The sequence below is a fragment of the Symphodus melops genome (assembly GCF_947650265.1).
Source record: "Symphodus melops genome assembly, chromosome: 15".
Classification (NCBI taxonomy): Eukaryota; Metazoa; Chordata; class Actinopteri; order Labriformes; family Labridae; genus Symphodus; species Symphodus melops.
In genome coordinates this window covers 20,238,722-20,257,440 of record NC_136705.1, presented here as the reverse complement: position 1 = coordinate 20,257,440, position 18,719 = coordinate 20,238,722, and the positions used below count along the sequence as shown (strand labels likewise).

The 18,719-nt window shown below is 39.9% G+C and overlaps 2 protein-coding genes across 4 annotated transcripts in view; both read left to right on the top strand.

Annotated features, from left to right (window-relative positions):
- Positions 1 to 8,255, top strand: part of tet1 (tet methylcytosine dioxygenase 1) — a 29,856-nt gene extending 21,601 nt beyond the window's left edge. Inside the window, exons 5-12 of one of the 3 annotated variants that reach the window (XM_079362658.1) lie at positions 485 to 578; positions 824 to 1,032; positions 1,118 to 1,268; positions 1,549 to 1,638; positions 2,379 to 2,516; positions 2,686 to 2,862; positions 3,223 to 3,367; positions 4,441 to 8,255. In XM_079362658.1, coding sequence (XP_079218784.1) covers positions 485 to 578; positions 824 to 1,032; positions 1,118 to 1,268; positions 1,549 to 1,638; positions 2,379 to 2,516; positions 2,686 to 2,862; positions 3,223 to 3,367; positions 4,441 to 5,468 — 2,032 coding nt within the window. In that variant the 3' untranslated portion in view covers positions 5,469 to 8,255. The other 2 variants (XM_079362660.1, XM_079362659.1) reach the window with 2 other exon arrangements.
- Positions 8,256 to 9,520: 1,265 nt separating this feature from the next.
- Positions 9,521 to 18,343, top strand: eif4e1c (eukaryotic translation initiation factor 4E family member 1c). The gene is made up of 7 exons (XM_079362814.1): positions 9,521 to 9,632; positions 10,473 to 10,558; positions 15,269 to 15,364; positions 15,898 to 15,961; positions 16,072 to 16,185; positions 16,276 to 16,415; positions 17,150 to 18,343. The coding sequence occupies exons 1-7, from the start codon at positions 9,615 to 9,617 to the stop codon at positions 17,262 to 17,264; spliced, it is 633 nt and encodes a 210-aa protein (XP_079218940.1). The 5' UTR covers positions 9,521 to 9,614; the 3' UTR covers positions 17,265 to 18,343.
- Positions 18,344 to 18,719: the final 376 nt, after the last annotated feature.

Genomic DNA, 18,719 nt, shown 5'->3' with positions numbered 1-18,719 from the left:
TACTGCCAAACATGCTGAGAGTCTACTCGGTGGAGGAATGGGGTGGATTCACAGCGAAAGAGTCTGTCATTAAAAGGAAGCTTTGCTGAGCTAGCTCAACATGTTCACCCCCTGTCTGAGCTACACACGTACACACAACCCAACACAACTCACACAGCATGTTGAAACAGGAAACCCCTCGAGCTGAGGCGAGGGGCCCGTAAACCAAGATGACAGCCAGTCAAAAACAACCTGAGGTCCACCAGGGTCCATCTGGAAGCCACACTTAACTGATAAATACGTTTTTATTAGGATATTTATGTATTTATTTTTGAGCATCTGTGCATTTAAACAGATTTGTCCAGGCTGTGCACATTATTACTCAGCTTTTCGCACATTTTTTCGTGCTTATGTTTTAGCAATCCCTGTGATGTTGTCTAAACATGTTGTTAGCTGTATGGCCACATAATCTTATAGTTTCTTTCATGTGTGTTGTGTGTCACAGGTATGGTACCAAAGGGAAAGCAGTACGGGTGGAAGTTGTTGTTTACACTGGGAAGGAAGGAAAGAGCTCCCAGGGCTGTCCGATAGCGAAATGGGTATGTGGATGGAGTGTGTGTGTTTGAAATTTGAAACAGAACTGAAAGATAATCTATTTCCAACTTCATCCCAAAACAGAAAAATGTCAAGGCTTACACGTCAAGATGACTATTTTTAAGCAGATGTTCGAATGGTTTAACTGGAAACACTGATCAGTATTAGAAGCATCAAAGTTGCCTGTTTGTTCTTCTGTTGCTTTGCTGTCTGTCACAATGTGATTGTGTTCATCAATATCATCTGGCAGGTGATTCGGCGTGGCAGTGAAGAGGAGAAGCTGCTGTGTTTGGTCCGCCAGAGGCCCGGTCACTGCTGTGACACAGCCGTGTTGGTGATACTCATCCTGGCCTGGGAGGGAATCCCTCGGCCAGTAGCAGATCACCTCTACAAGGAGCTCACAGAAAGTCTCTTTAAACATGGCTCCCCCACCAGCCGTCGCTGTGCCCTCAATGAAGAGTGAGTGCCTCTCCCCTTGTGCTTTACTGTGACGTTCCTTCATCCCAGCCTTGTTTGGTTTTTGAATGTTCCTGTTTCTCTGCAGTCGTACGTGTGCCTGCCAGGGTTTGGACCCTGACACTTGCGGAGCTTCATTTTCCTTCGGCTGTTCTTGGAGTATGTACTTCAATGGCTGTAAGTTTGCCCGCAGTAAAGTGCCACGCAAGTTCCGCCTGCTTGGAGACTACCGGGAGGAGGTGAGGGAGTTTCCCACTTAAAAAATCAGAGAGGGACACATTTATTACAATCTCTTCTATTAGTTTGACCTGATGTTATGGTGTTGTAAGGTTCTTTTCTGTTCTGTTGTTCTGTGTGTGTGAAATCTGAGTTGATCTTATCTGCCAAACATTTGTCTTCTGCCGTTATGTGATCAATTTAAATATCAAACCTGTAAGGAGGACAGTTTAAACAGACAATGCTTGTTACATTGTCTACTTAGACTCAAACTGAAACTCATAAATCTGTCTGTTTCTTCAGGAGGAGAAATTGGAAAGTAACCTTCAGAATCTCGCCACTGACCTCGCACCACTTTACAAGAGACTGGCTCCTCAAGCCTTCCAAAACCAGGTATGTAACATTTAACACTGAACTAGCGCTTTCATATGATTAATGTTTTTAATTGCAGTCTCAGTAGTTAGTTAATCGCATGTTTGAAATGCCATCATTTTGCATTTGAAAATAAAAATTGTTGGTCCTTGAATTCTTACGTACAGCCTGAAGTTGAGAGTACTTTTTTCTGTTTCAATTCAAACCTTCTTTTATCTTGACATGAAATAAGGACCTTCTGATAGAACAAATGTTACGACATTCACAGGTACCACAGAAAAGGGAACTCGAAGGAACAGTGAAAAAGTAAAATGTTTGATGTCATCACTTTTGACTGTTCAACTGAGGGTCTGAGATTTTTATTTTTATAGTGAAATGAGACATTCAAAGCAGTGTCGTTCTTTTCTATCTATCGACTACAATGAGACACTGAGGAGGTTTAGCCTAAGAAAGGACACAATATCATGAAATTAATCCTGATAATTAATTCCATTCATTTTGATTAACTTTTTAATGCTGAAAGCTTTAGCGCTAGCATTAGTAGAATCGCAACAGGATCTATTTTTCAAAGTCTCACATCAGATTGGATCAGTGACGTTTTTCCAATTTTATGTAGTTCATATGGAGCTAAAACACTGGAACAGCAACAGTGCACATTTTAACCTAGTCATTTCTTTCCAAAGAACCTTAAAAATATATTTTTTCACATTGACAATGACATACAAAACTGATCCAATATCTTTTCCTTTTACCTCTCATAGGTAGAGAATGAGGCAGCAGGAGGAGACTGCCGGTTGGGCAGGAGGGAAGGACGACCTTTCTCTGGGGTCACTGCCTGTGTGGATTTCTGTGCTCACGCTCACAAGGACACTCAGAACATGAATAACGGCAGCACTGTGGTAAGCATGCTATCTACTCCTATAGTTCTTCTAGGCTCCATTTATTTAATCAAGCCCCAACTTGAGTGTGCCTTCATTGATCTGAGTTTAGGTTCATTCTCTTGAGCTGTCGATTGGATATCAGCTGATGTTTGATTGACAACACGCCTTTTGTTTCTAATCTTTTCAGGTATGCACTTTAACCAAGGAAGATAACCGTGCAGTGAGAAACATACCAGAAGACGAGCAGCTCCATGTTTTGCCACTTTACCGGATCTCTGACAGGGATGAGTTTGGTCAGTTTGAGGGCCAGATGGCCAAGATGAGAAGTGGGGCTCTGCAGGTTCTGTCTTCCTTTCCTCGAGAGGTGCGTGATCATGAAAACAGCTTTATGATTGCTTTATTATTGTACTGTCTGCAATGCAATGTCAGTGCTTGGAGTTACTCAGTGGGACCACTGCTGCAAAAATAAAACAGTTCAAAAATGATAATGTGGGTGCGCCGGTGGCCTTGTGTTTAGCGCGTGTACCCATCTAAAGAGGTCCTCGAGATTGGGCTGCCTGGGTTCGAATCCCACCTGTGGCTCCTTTCCTACAAGTCGTTCCCCACTCTCTCCCTCTCTCTCTGATTATATCGACTGTCCTCTGTCTAATGAAGGTATAAAAACCTCAAACAATACATCTTTAAAAAAAGTGCAATGTTGAAATAGGGGATTTTTTTTTTTCAGGTGCGTCTGCTGGCTGAGCCAGTGAAATCAGCCCGCAAGTTGAGACAAGAGGCTCGTCAGAAGGCTCAAGCAGAAAAACTGGAGAAGAAGCTCGGTGTGACTCCTCTGACACCTGGGAAGGTGAAGAGTGAAACCCCCAACAAAGGTATGTAAATGAAGACTCCACGAAGGCCATGTTACCAATAAAAACGAAGCTGTGCACGCCTCTGTTTATCCGTTCATTGTTATTACGGGCACTGATTTGTTCATTTTCATCATTAATTTCTAAAACGATTATGGTAACCTTTAACTTCTCATACATTTTGACTCAGTTAACAGGCATACCCTGCTCTTACATCGTAAACATTTACTCGCAGACAACCTGAGCAAGAGCAGACTGTCTCCAGTAATTTGGAAAGCTTGTTAAATAACGAGCCAAAATTTCCATCTCTGCCCCGGGTGCTTTTTTGTTGTACGACTCTGCTGTAACTACAAATTTGTGGGGGACATATCAAGAAGTATTTGTAGTTTTTAATACAGACACATTGTGTAATTCCAGGCATCATGGCCTCTAAAATCAAATTACAACTAACAGCATTAAAAACAGCTGAGGTTATCTTTTTATGAAACTGTCTAATGTTAACTTCAGTTCAATATAAAGAGAAATTTTCATGATTTTTTTTTTTTTTAAAAGGAGGGTGGACCCAATTGTAGAACCAAATAAAGCTTACTAAATAATAATCTAGACTGGATGGGAACAGAGGCAAGAACAAATACAAGACTAGAAACACAAGAATGACAACATGAATCAAGGCACAGAACTTAAGAATGTAACAATTATAGACATACAAGTATACAAAGTAACACAGGAATCCCAAAAGACGAATCTAGAAAACACTAAGAACAGAAATAACAAAATAACAGGTTACACTTACGACCAAACTAGGAAACATGAACACACAGGTAAACAAGCAACGCTCGGGAAGAATGAGAACTAAGACAATATAAAGAAATCTTAACTCTGAAATATAAACTATAACAGATCAAATCATGATAGAATTAAATGATTAATTGCTAAAAAAGTTAACAACTTTTTTACGGTTTGATGGTTAACAAAGTCAGTATTTACTTTGCCCACCTCTGATTGTAAGTTATCCAGTCATATGACTATTCAAGTGTAAATGTATTTTTGATATGACTTTTTTTATGCACACGTTCATCTTTCTCCATCCAAAACAGAGCCACAGAGCTTTTACAGCTCTTACAGAGTACCACCCAGACCTGTCAGTGTTGGAAGGTACCTACCAGAGAGGAACCAACCCAGCACTTACAACCAGAGCACCAGCAGCTTCCACACTCTGGATGCAGGGGTCAGCCCACAGAAGGAGGTCATCTCCCCCAACCACCATGTCCCATTTGGACAGAATGGTGCAGCTCTTTATTATAAGACAGTGAGTGACGCCGTGAATGGATATCTTCCATCAACTGGTGAGCACAGTGTTCTGTCAGAACGTATACCTCTTCATAATGCCCTTAGTGACTTCCCGCGTACTTTTAAAACTGAACCCAACGAGGAGCAGTTCTCTCCTCTGCACAGACCCTCCCCCAGTGGGAGTGCTCCTTCTCCCTCCTCCTTCTCCCCAAGACCTACCTCTGAGGGCCTCTTCAGCAGGCTCAATGGACTCCACAGGGCTGACGGAGATGTCAGGGGCCATGGCCTCCATCAGCTCCCGTCTCTCCCTCTTCCCCAGCAGACTCTCCCTCTTGAACCAGAGGAAGTCAAGCAAGAGGAGGTTTGGTCAGATAGTGAGCACAACTTCCTGGACCACAATATTGGTGGTGTCGCTGTGGCACCATCACATGGCTCCATCTTGATAGAGTGTGCCAGGCGAGAGCTCCATGCCACCACCCCCATCCTCCGTCCAAACCGCAGCCACCCCACCCGCATCTCCCTGGTCTTCTACCAGCACAAATCTTTAAATGAACCAGGTCATGGCATGGCTATGTGGGACGCCAAAATGGCCAAGCGTGAGCGAGACCGGGAGGAGGAGGCGGAGAGATTAAGGATGGAGGAAAGCCCAAAGAATAACGGCAATGGAGTCGGAGGTGTGGATCTCGAGAAGGAAACTGGGGAGGAGGCAGAGGAGGAAAAGAAGATGATGAATGTCCCGACACGTCAAGCATGGACTCGACCAAGGGACGGCGTCATCACTGTTTCCCCATATGCTCTTACCCAAGTCACGGGTCCCTACAACCGCTGGACTTAGTCATCATGTTTTACACACACACACACACACACACACACACACACACACACACACACACACACACACATACACACACACAGAAAACTCCTACACCCTGTGCTTCTGCCTTACCTCAATCCACTTCAATCTGCTACTCTCATTTTTAAGTTGTTTTTATTGTGCTTTTCTAATATCTGTTTCACTTTGTCCTTCTTTGTCTCTGACTTCGGAGTGATGAGGAAGACCAAAGTTTTTTGGCTTTTTTTAACTGTGAGTTTCGTTGTTGTTTTTATTGTAAAGAGATGGTGCTCTGACGCATCTTAAAGACGTTTTAAAACTGGTTTTATATACATGATTAAGAACAAAAAAGATGTGATTATTTATTCTGATCAGAACGATTTCTATTTAATTCCTGGTGTAAGCCTGTTTACTGCAAGATTTCTATGATACCCTGCATTATGTGTTGATGCTCAGACTTATGTTGTACAATAGGAGGATTATGCTCTTTATTTTCAGCCAACAATTCTCTTTTCATGAGAGTATTCTTATTGGCTCTTTTCATTGGTGCCATTCTTACTGTAACTTTCGTTAAGCAATCGTGAAGCATCACATCACATAATGTCGAGAACAAGACTCATATTGTACATATATTTACAAGATATACAGATTGTCACAAGTAGCGTTGTGCTTTTTCTTTTCCGGAGTCTGTTGACACGTGTTGGAAGAAATGTACTTTATTTTGGTTTGTTGTTTTTCTTTGTTTTCTCTCCATCTGGATTGTTTGTCTTTGATTCACAGCTGTGTGTGGCATATTAAAAAGCACTTTTTTTTTTTTTTTAAAGTTAACTTGAAAAAGGTCCCGATACATAGGCCTGATATGTATGTACAGATAGAGATATATATGACAGCTAAGCATGAACCCGGTTTTATATCTACAGAATTTCTCTATTATTGGATTTTCTTTGATTGATACATATCTCGTGAAATTTAGTATTATAGGATTTTGAAATGCTGCAACATTGAAGTGCTTATCACGATTGGCACTTAACAAATTTTCACCTTCTGGAAAAGAAATGTTAAAGTCTTTAGCTGTTTTCACTCATGCACTCCTGAAAATGTCTGTAAAGTGTCAGGAGAGAATGCTCCTGAAATCTTTGTTCACACGTTGTTTTCATAGTGTGAAGTTTTCCCTGTCTGATGGGGGAAGGAAGGGGTCTGAGGGGGTAAGACATGACATAAAAATGACATTGAGGAAATCCATGATGGCAAGTCAGACATAACAATGACAGCTTATACCAATGCTTTTGACAGTATCAAGAAACGAGTGGAAAAGAACAAACTGGTGCGCACCAAAAGTGTCAAGCAGCTGCATTGTGTGCACAATGATCGCACCGGCCGTGTCATATAAATGTCTTAACCCCCCTCCTGCTCACTTGCAGTGAGTTTCACCGAATATTTCCTGCTGCGGTCACACTACTTAAAGCGGAAATGTTGCTCTGGTGCTGGTAGGAAAAAGTCTTGGGAAAGTTTGAGTTCACACATGCAGCTCATCCCATAATGTCAGAAAAATGTTCAGGTGTTTTGTGCATGTTTGAAAACACTATTTCATGAGGCACTAGTGTGATTGTTTTACCAACTTACTGTACATTCAAATGGTGCTAAATATACCTCTGTTTTTAAAGAAGTCACAAAGTGTCTAAAATGTCAATACAATTTTGCCAGTTTTTTGCCAGGTTAATATTCTGAACACAAAACTGTTTTGGCCGATGCAAACTCTTCAAACTATGTTTTCCTTTCTGCTTTTTTTATGTTTTATTTTGAAAACCACTTTAACAACAGCACAGTCAGACAATTGACCTATGAGACGATTTTGGGTGGTCAACCCTTGTGAAGACTTTGTTTACAGATCACTTTCTTACAGGGTCTAAACAAGGAGGTTCAAATCTTGTTTAGTCAGGATTTTTTGTTTTCTTCTTATCCATCACAAAGAAGCTGTTCATTTTTGAAAGTTGTCATTTCATCACTAAATTGTTCACATTAACACTGGTGCTTGAGAAACATTTTAGTCTCTACAGCCTTTGAACATTGGTGCTAACAGATCAAGATGTCAGAGTTCATTGACCTATAACCTTATACTGAGCGGTGCTTGCATGGTGCTTTTTAAAAACTCTGCACACTGGTCTGTTATGTGATTTAAAAAAGAGGAAGTTCTATTGTTCCTCGGGTAATTACAGGCTGATAACGGGCTAAGATATGTTTGTTTCCCACCATCTATCTTGATGTTTGAGTGCAGGTCTAAAGCAAATTATTGCAGATTTCCATCACAAATAATTCAAAAGTCTTCCACAAATAACCACATGCTCCAACTGTTCTGAAACACACAAAATATAATGAATGTAAACCTTTTTTAAATAAGCCGATTTAGATAAGAACATTTTTAAACATGGTAGAGTTACATTAGTAAATGTTTCTATTGATGTAATGTGGGCGACACTCTCAGTCCACACTGAAAGTCTTTGTATCAATGAGGAACTAACAACGAGCACCAGCATTAAAAAATATGAAAAAAAAAAACCTTTTATGAGTAGAAAAGCTGTAAATACGTATGTAAACCATATTGTTTTTACTGTACTGTTAATGGTGGTTAGACAATGGATGACTTTGCTTATTTTGAAACTAAATTACTGTATGTTGCTGAAAGTATATCCAGTTTAGACTTGAGAAGAGACTCAATTTAGCATTCCTTTTATGGATGACGGATCTCTTTCAGGATTGTTAAATAAAGTCATATTTATATTTTGGACCTTACCACGATTTCCTCTGTCCTCATTTGTTGTGTATGCCTGTGTGGGTGTGTGTACGCATGTAACAGAAGAACTATGTTGTTTAGTTCAGGAATGTGCGAGAGCACTCGACAAATCTTTACTTTAATATAAACATAGCTGAAACCAAGCATGACACTTTATATCCTTTATTGAATTTAAGAAAGCAAAACAGGTTTGCACTTTGTTTTCACTCTTAGTTACTCAAACTTACATACTGAATGACTTACTGCAGAGGAATGTCAATTGAGTCACTTTGTCCTTCTTATGTGCGCGCATGACTCATTTCTTTATTTTGGGAGTTTTGTGTCTGAAGCTAATAACGTGATGGGTTTTTTTTTTTTGTTGTGGAGTATGAGGTGAAGATCCTTAAAAATCCTTAGAAGCTACTCTTTAGTAACTCAAGAGTAGGTCAGTATTATGTTAGATTTGTAGGTTCAAGAGAATCTATAACCCATTGTTAAAACCATTGCCACACAACTAAAAATATATTGAGAAACGAGCATTGAGATTGGAAGCTTGATCCAAAGACAACCCAACTTCATTGAAGGCCATACATTTACCATGATGTGGATGACTGAAGAGCTACACAGACTTAGGGACACATGAGTAATTATGTTGAGCTCTGTATTTTACTTGTTCTAAAATATAACCAGGAGATTTCCGCATGGTAATTTTTCTTTCGACAATTTAAATCAATAATAAATGAAAATATTTGCTATCGGTACATTGTACAGATATTCAATTGCACTACAATTGCACTATATATATATACACACATATTCTGCTGTCTATGTATTAATTGCAGACTTTACTATTACTACGCTATTATTAAGTAAATTGACTTCATGGAAATCAAAGGGATCCTTTTAGTGGTTTATTACCAGAGCAGCCTGCAAAGACACAAGCTGTGATGGTGAAAGTACAAAGATGTTTAATGTAGAAATTGTGATACAACGGTGTAGAAAAGTATTTTAACAAGTGAAAAATATGTTAAAAAATTAATTTAAGTAGCCTTATATATAAGTGTCAAAATGTGATGAACCATGTGGTACATCACATCTTTTTGGAAAGTTTGACTAACACTGTGAGTTTTCTGTTTTCCTATTTTAACAAATAATAATCAACATTTTGTCTTGTTTTCTTTTATTTTACTCTCTCCATGTAGAAACACAACAATCAAACGTTAAAGAAAACCCTTTGAATAAATGTTCCCTCTTTATAAGGAGATTTGTGGTCTCGCCCACCTGAAGCTGAACTTGGGCGGCTTCCGTAGGTGTTTGAGTGGCTGGAGTGTGACGCAGAAGCGCATGCGCGGAACGGGCAGAACATTTCTAGTGTCAAGATGGCGACATCGGAGCCGGTAAGAGAGACAAGAGTTTGCTTCAATTTTGATTATTGTGCATGGAAATAGTAGCTACATATCAACTTTATGTGGCGTATTTGTTGTACAATGTTGCTTCCTTGACACATAGACCGTCATTTAGAGGGATTAACGGTGTTTTCATAAACAGTCGCGTGGACCACAGTTAGCCTTAGCATTAGCATGCACAGCAATGTGATGGATGAGCCGGACTTTGTTGGCAGGGAGGGACGTCGTTCATTCAAACTCCGGCCGATGAATTTTCTACTACACTTTGATACACGCAACCAAAGCATTCGCTGATAAACTACTAACACGTCCAAATGTTAATCTGATGATAATATTTAATACATCTCTTAAAATCTGGACACGTGTGGGTCGAGCTGGAGGCTAGCTTAGCATTTCTGCTCAAACCAGTGCTAGCGATGGTAACCTTAACCAAACCATAGTTTATATATAAAACCTGTTTTATTACTTCTTCTTCTCCTTCTCTTGAAGCCTGCAGGAGTTGTTTCCTCTGAAGTATTATGCGTTTAAAACGTTAACACTGAAGATCGGAACACTGAAAGTCTAATACATACAAGTTATTAGCTTGGTTAACAAAATAGTTCTTAAATTTGTATAAATATTTGGTGTTTGAATTTGAAGGCAGTTTCCCTTAGATAAACAATACAAAAGTGAGCCTGAATTAAATCTGCACTTAAACAGATAACTTTAAACATGATGTCATGTCTATCTATCAAATATCCATTTCCTCTTTCATAGTTTTGATACAAGCTCTGTTTTTAATTGAATGAGTGTCATCTTTATACATTTATTTGTTTGTGTCTCCCCCCTCAGAAAGCACCAGAAACTGAGGATCAACCGACTGACAGCCAGGTCGTTGTGAATCCTGAGCAGTATATCAAACACCCGCTGCAAAACCGGTGAGAATAAAACATCTGCTGCTTCACATATCTCTACTGAAAGGTGCTCACGCTTCCTTACACAGACTGCAGTCTTTTCATAACACCACTCATAGTTTTGGGTTTGGGACATAAAAATATATATTTTTTACATCATAAGTTTGCACTCTGCACTTTTAATCCTTTCTCACCTAAAACAACAACTGCTGTAATGTTTGGAAAGAAAATATTGGGCAGTAAATAGACAATTGATTATATAGAGAAACAGAAAGATATAAAGGGACCGAGGCCTTTTACTTAAAGAAAAATCTGAGCTTCAAGGACTCCTCAGTCTGAATCAGGTCGTTCAAGCTGCAGTTACACATCACATTACGAAGGACCTTATAAGTATATATATATGTTACGTCTGCTTTGTCGAGACCCTTTTCCACCCCTCTAACCTTCAAAGATTTTTATTTTATTTACTGATTTTAACTACTTTATTAGACAATTAAATAAAACACTCCCTGAAATCAAGAATCGACAACAAAAACCCCATCTGTAAAATAAGTTGTCTTTAAAACAGAGTTGGTAGTAATGAGACGGAATGGTTGTATTTATTTGTTATTAAAAGACAAGAGAGGAAAAGTTTCATTGATATAAAGGTATAAGTCATTGGTCTTTTTTGAAGTCCATACATTGTAGTTAGATAATAATATGCACTCTTTTTGTCATTTTTTTGTACAGCTGAATTATTTTCCAAAGAGTTGGTTACTATGGATTTTTTTGCTCACAGATTAATTTGATATTTAAAAAAGAGTGGAGAGGTCAGATCCTCTTAATTTAGAACTGAATGACACATCTGATCTTTGTCCTGCCTCAGGGAAGGACTCGCTCAGCTCCTGCTCTCTCTCCTCTTGAAGGTCATAAACGTCCTGAATCCTAAACATTGACATAGACGTGCTCTTTGCATAGTTTAAAAGGCATTCAGCTGGTTTTGAACCCCCCTGATTAGATTAAATGTTGAAGATTGCTCTCGGTGGTGACTTCGATTTCATTTTTACCCCGAGTTGCCTTTAAGCTTGTGTTAACACGTGTATTTTCTAAGTTTGTTTTTTTGTGAGCTGATTTTAGAGCATGATGTTAAACTCTCTTTGGTGACATCTGGATGATATTTGTATGTCGTGTGTCACAATCTTCTTTTTTTAGTTTGCTGACAAAAACACTCATCACAAACGTCTGAAAATGAGAGGTGGATTTAAAGGCTGTAGTGTGAAACAGAAAAGAATTAGCTTCCTGTTCTCCGTGTCGGTGGTGCTAACCATAGTTCACTATTGTCCTTTAGAAATGTTATCACATGTTTGCATTCAGGAGCGTTGTGCCGTTCAGTAAATGCTGAGCAGTTCACGTAGAAAGTCACTTCTAGACCTTTCTGCCTGTCCAGTCCAGCCTCAGAGTTGGAGGTCGTGGCGTGCTGGTGTTCATCATTGGATACTGTGGGCGAGTCATTACACGCTGATTGTTCCACTGGATCACTCCTAATGATCCTAATGATGGAGGTTTGGGTTTGACAGCCACATGTTGTAGCTCCTCTCGTGCCTCACAACAGCTTGACTGTAAGGAAGGTGCCGTGTTGGGAAATATTCTAAACAAATATTCACTTAATAAGCAGTTTAATAGATTCACCAGCAGCATTTCACTGTTTCTACTCCGTAGTCCACCTCTTCACATGAATTAAACTGCTTTAGTTTAAGCTAGGTGTGCCGAAAGACTTAAAGTTTGTTGTTGCACATCTGGCGCCGTTAAGGCTTCTTCTTAAACTGCCTCTGACGCCATCCGACTAATCTGCTGATAGCTGCACACGCTTCTCTTTCCTCGAAGCAAAAAACCTCTAACCTCACAAAGAGCAAAGAGATGCCGCTCAGTGAAGTCGAACCAGCGGAGAGGCAGTCATCAGGAGAGTGGAATTCATCACTCCCTTACCAAGCTGAAACATAAGTGTGTGTGTATAGAGTTTCAGGTCCTATCAGTGGATTTACATGTGGTAATGAAATGAAGAGAAACCAACATGTGTGGGGAAGTGAAGAGAAAGCTGTTGAGATTCAAACATGAGGAACAGGTTCACTTGAATAAACTGATAAATTAATGAACACTATATGTCACGCTACTTTTATACTTATTCATTATTATATGTTGAACACATGTATTCATTTTACGCTAATCGTAGAAGTTTTTTTTTCATACATGACTTTGACATTCAGTCATAAAGTAAAAAGAGGCTCTCGTGTTCGAGATGAATCTACAGTAACACAGATAACGTCTGCTATGATTAGCACAGTGTGGTAGATATTGATGGCCTGAAGAAATATTACTGATAATTAAGATTCCAATATACTCTTTATGTATTTCTACTTTTTTGTTTTTAGACGTGAAGACAAATTAAAGGGACATATGTCCACACAGTTTTTCTCTTAGATGAACTATTGAAACTTAATTTGGTGCGAATTCAACAGAGAGGTGATTGTTTCAGATTTCACTCAGGCATTAAATCAACGATCAGCCCTTCACAACCCAAAGACTGTTGGGGTTCTTTTTATAACATTTGTGTTTCAGCAACATGAACCAGGCCACCGAAAATACTTAAAGACCTTTATTATCTACTTTAGATTATTTTAAAAGCCAACCACCATCATTCTAAGCACTGATGAAGAGTATTAAAAGTAAAAATTTTAATGATCGCTCTTACTCCTTTTATGTTGATGTAACTTTGTCTCTTTTTATACACTTTTGTATCAAGGACTTCTGCTGTCTGAAAGAGAGCGGAGAAAATAAAAATCCTGGGATCAAACAAGATATACGTGTTTCAGATCAAACGTGGACATCTTTTGTTTCTCTCATTAACCGAATGTTTCAAGTGATCTGTTGATCCTGCTTAATTCTCTCCCTCGATTGGCCCTTACTTCAAAGCATTAGCCAAGATAGCCTCACCTTTTTTTTATATGCAATACAACACCCACACCTGAGGGAAGGAGTTCACTGGCTCAGTGCTCAGAGACTCTTCTTGAAGACTCTTCTCGGATGAGACGTGCAGACTCTCTGTCATAAGAGGATCAGAGCGCTCCATGCTTCTTCTGAGCATGTAAACAAACTGTGTCCTCAGCTGGCTTCACCATGCGTGGAGTCCCGCCTGTCTCCACGCTCTGCTGCTGTTGTGTAACGATGTGTGTCAGTGGAGCTGCTAGACGGCGTCTGTTCAGCGTAGTCGGAACGTGTTTATCGCACATGGGTGGGGTTCATAGCTGGTTACTCCCGTAGTTTCTCAAGTGCTTTGAGTAGTCAGACGGCTAGAAATGTGCAATCGAAGCCTAAGTCTGTTCAGTTGTTCAGGGGGGGGGGCACAGGGTTCAGCTGGTGTCCTCTCAGTGCACTCTGATAGCCCCGCCCCCTCCTGAGAACAGATGAATCACGGCTCCTGTCAGAAACAAAGGCTGGTGATGGCTGCCTGTCTCTGCTGCGTGCCTTTGTCACTAGCTGTGGTGAGTAACAAATGTGTGATAGGACTCAGGCTACCTGCTTTAGTAAAACGTTTCTCTCTTTTATTCCCCCCTCCTCCCCCCACTGTTATCTTTTTCATCAATCCATAAACCCTTGACCTTTAGGAAACGTGATGGCAGAAGATTTTTTTTCTCTTTTTGTCGTTTACTTGTTATTGATTTTTGATTTGACAGAAACGAACAAAGATAAGCAGAAGATTCTGATGCATGATGTGAAGTATAATCTCGTTGGCCTTTATGTCCACTGACGTCTTTCCTCAGGATCCTTCCTATCATCTATTACAACTGGTGCTAAAGCTTTATAGAGCTCTGTTTCCACCAGTAAAGCCTGATCCAACCCTTACTATGTAGGTAACCTAAAGAGATGTGACACAGTAAATGAAGAGCAACAATGGAGGACGTCCAGCATTTTGTTTGTTCTTCTTGGCATGTGGCTGTTGATCTCAAGAAGAAGACTGAGAGACGGCTGCAGGAAAAAGAGAATTACTCCCTCATAGCCATGTGATATTTAAACGTGGCACATATTAGTACGGGAGAGACTATTCTTTCAACCAATCAGCAGAGTTCAGTGTGTGACCTTTAAGGTCGGATGGTTACGCTTGGCAGTGGTTGGATTATTTTGGTACCATACTCGACTTCTGACAGTGGAAAAGACGATGAAGGCTTAGCGGGCTGAACCGGGGATAGGGCTGATGTGTTTTCAGGGCTGACGATGGTTGCCAATGGTTAACCGGACACTGACGGCCAATGACAACGTGTACTTGTACATTTAATTTTAAACCAATTCCTCTCTGTAGTTTTTTTTTAAGCACTCACCCTTGTTTCTGAAGAAAAGTCTTGTGCTACTTCGGACAGTGGGAGCTCCAAAAGCAATCAAAGTTACCGACTGTACTCACGTTTTATCGTTTGTAGCTATATCCCTGCTAAATGTGAGTCTTATTGTATCTCGCTGTGGCCAGTTTACTCTTTTCTTTTTCCTCTTGAACGGTCTGAATCTTATTTACACAAAAGCCCTTCAAGGGGTTCAAGTGTTGCATGTTGTTGTTGTTGGGGGGGATGGTTCGATCATTTCATTGACTGGCGTACAAGTTCGAGATACTTGATGCTGCACCATTCGCTGATAACGATGCTGGTATGGGGATTAGAACAAGTCTAACATTTTCTAACCGTTGTTTGTTCTTTTCTTTCCCTCTCTCAGATGGGCCCTGTGGTATTTCAAAAATGACAAGAGCAAAAGCTGGACAGAGAACCTGCGTCTCATTTCCAAGTTTGACACGGTGGAGGACTTTTGGGCGTAAGTGTAATGTCATTGTGATCGTTCACACTACAGTGGTGTAAATGAAACATTGTTAAGAATATTTCTGATCATGACAGAGTGCAGTGAAGATCAAACTGCTGCAGAGGAGGAAAACATCGCCGTAAAGCTTCATTAAAATGAAAGAGATACACTTTTGATTTCCTTTGGTGTGTGCGGTTCACAGTGTGACTCTGCAGTGAGATTAGTCATCCTCTGTTTAAAAGCAATGATGCTGATTCAGCAAGAAAACCCATCTGGTTAAAATTTAAACATATATTATGAATCTGCTCTCAGGATTATGCATTTATTTATTTGTATGGACTGATCCCTGAGAGGGAGATTGTTATTTTAGAGACATGCTTGTCTCACACACACAGGCCTGAATCACACGCATCCTCTTAACTAGAAAAGTGATTGGCATCATGTCACAGAGTTAGTTTAATGTGGCACTTAGTGTCAGGTTGATGAAGATTGTTTTACTGACTGTACACCTGATCTAAACCGCTATCATTATTCTGTGTCATTTACAGATTATACAACCACATACAGCAACCTAGCAAACTCGGCTTTGGCTGTGATTATTGTTTATTTAAGGTGAGTTCTTCTTTCAATGATAGCACGTCTGTTCAGCCGCATTTGAGCAGCAGACTTCACAGTCAAAATAGCGGCATGCATTGCTAACAGATCCTTTCCTCCTGTGCTAGGATGGGATCAAGCCAATGTGGGAGGACGACAGGAACAAGCTGGGGGGTCGATGGCTGATGACCCTCAACAAACAACAGAGACACAATGACCTCGACCGCTACTGGATGGAGACTGTAAGGCCACAGATGGGGAATGACAGATCAAACTGAATTGTCCTCACGTTTGTGATTGATTTAGATGATGACGCTCTGCGTGTTCTGCAGCTCTTGTGTTTAGTTGGCGAGTCGTTTGATGAGGCAAGTGAAGATGTGTGTGGCGCCGTGGTCAATGTCAGACCTAAAGGTGACAAAATATCCATCTGGACGAGCAACTGCCAAAACCGGGACGCCATCATGACGATAGGGTGAGTTAAAAATAACACCGTCAATGAGAAATGATGCAAGCAATAGAAAAATACAGCATAGTGCTGTAAGAGAGTCATAAATATAACTGAACACTTGAAGAATCTGTCTGGAACTTTTTAACTAGTTTATTTTCTGATTTTGTGTAACAAGAGATTTTTATCAGAAGATGTCATGCTGCTTTCTTTAACAGTCAGTTGTGTCACACGTCAAGAAACGGTGCAGTTAAAAACGAATAACGATTTTTCTGTCACATGATCTGAATCACTCTGGCTGATCCTGCCACACGGTGGTGGATTCATGTATTACAAATATCAATATAGGAACAATAGATCTAAGCATCTGTGAAAGTGCAAAAACCTGCAGTTCACTGAGTGTCCACTTGAGGCTGCCTTCAACAGCTCCTGTTTGAAGCACAAACTAACATTGGCAGAAATAGTCCCTGTATGCTAGCAGTTGTCAGTGAGGACATTTAAATCACGCAATCAGTTCCTCTTTTGTTCAACAGGCGAATCGCTTTGTGAATGACATCTTTAGATAATTTCAAACGGCAGACTGTCCAGAAATGATGCAGAAAAGTTCCGGGCTACATTTGTAAAAACAGCTCATGTAAATTTAATCGATATTGAAAAGGTCCTCCTTTAAAAACCCTCACTCTCCCGTCAAGGTTTGCTTACTGTGACTGACCACCAGATGGAGACACTGCACTGTAATCCACCTTTTTCTCTTTCCACAGGCAACTCTATAAAGAGCGTCTGACCCTCCCCACTAAAGCCTTGATCGGCTATCAGTCACATGACGACACATCCAGCAAGAGCGGATCCACCACCAAGAACATGTACTCAGTTTGAACCCCCCCCCCCCCCCCCCCCCCATTCCCGTATTTCAACTTGCTGTAGATTTAAACAATTACCAAACCGCAACATCACAATAATATTTTCCGGGTTGTCGACTTCTATAGAGTCTTTTCCTTTTATTCAAAAGAGAAATGTTCACTGTGTGTTACAGACGGAGCTCCCCAAACAGGAGAGTGGGGTGATAGTTACATATAATGAGGAGGTCTTAAAGGAGAAGATATGGGAACACAATTGGTTTGCTTTTATAGTTGAAGAGTTATGTGATAGATACTAACGACCTCCCTGTGCGTTACTGAGGAAAAGCTTTCTTTTCTTTTTTTCTATTTTCTTTTTTCTCAAACTACTTTAATGGCTTGGAGTTTATAAACAACACATTTCTTAAACTTACTTCTTGTTGTGTTTTTCTCATATTGAGTTCTCACTCCATACAAAAAAGGTTTCTCACCTCATAGGAAAAGACAGTCTGTTACTTATCCTCTCACTGAACAAATTTTAAGGTCAATTTTTTTTAACTTGATTTATCCACAGGTGTTACGCATGAAAAATCGACAATATCTTAAAGGTGTGTAAAAGCCGTGGTCACACTCCAACGTGTAGGGTTTGGATTTAAGGCCACTTGTTGTTTCAGCCACACTGGAATTGTGGAATATTGCTTGTAGTACTTTTTGAACTTTTTTTTCCCCTCTCTTTACATTTATTTATAATGTATGCATTGCAGTTGAACTACGTAGTTAAAGGAAACCATGACTTTTTTTTTTTTTTTCAATTTGATGTTTTATTTTTCTCCTTTTTGTTATTGAAGTTAATAATGTGGACTACTGCATAGAGGTTACATTTTTTACAGTGTACTATACAGTAAAGATTCTGACAGAATTAGGTGTGCTTTTCACTGTTTTCTTCCTAACAAACTGTAGATAATGTCACACTCCTATCTTGGTTGGTGCAAAGGAAAGATGATATTCATTGTGAAATGATTTTGCTCATAATGTATCTTTATTATCTGTAATTCCAGGATGTATATTACCTTCTTTCAAGTAAAGGTTAAGTGCTTTGCATTAAAACCGGAACCATGACGTCTCGTTTTCTGAAACTGTATCAAGAGTCTTCAACTTTCTGTCAATAAGAACATCTCATCACCACCAGGGGGTGACAGAAACAAGATTCAAACACTACAATCAAAAAATAATTAAGTTTGATGTGGCACTCTTAGGAAACGTTTGTTTGTAAACACACCCAACAGTTACAGAGCTACATCGAAGGCAGCATCATTGCTACACAAGCACTATTACACAGGCTAATTTGATACACTGACAGTCTTAACGGCTGATTTAAGGACCTGACAATAGTATGAATACATTTCTTCAATAAGAAAACGTGAGAATTTGGGGGGGGAAACACTTAATTTATTTAATAGTCAGAAAGAACTTGGCTGTACTCGGAGTAAGCTGT

What these genes read in the sequence shown, in the direction of transcription:
- eif4e1c (XM_079362814.1), top strand. An exon ending in AAACACCCGCTGCAAAACCG is followed by an intron (nt 10,559 to 15,268) that starts GTGAGAATAAAA and finishes TCCCTCTCTCAG; the next exon opens with ATGGGCCCTGTGGTATTTCA. An exon ending in GTGATTATTGTTTATTTAAG is followed by an intron (nt 15,962 to 16,071) that starts GTGAGTTCTTCT and finishes CTCCTGTGCTAG; the next exon opens with GATGGGATCAAGCCAATGTG.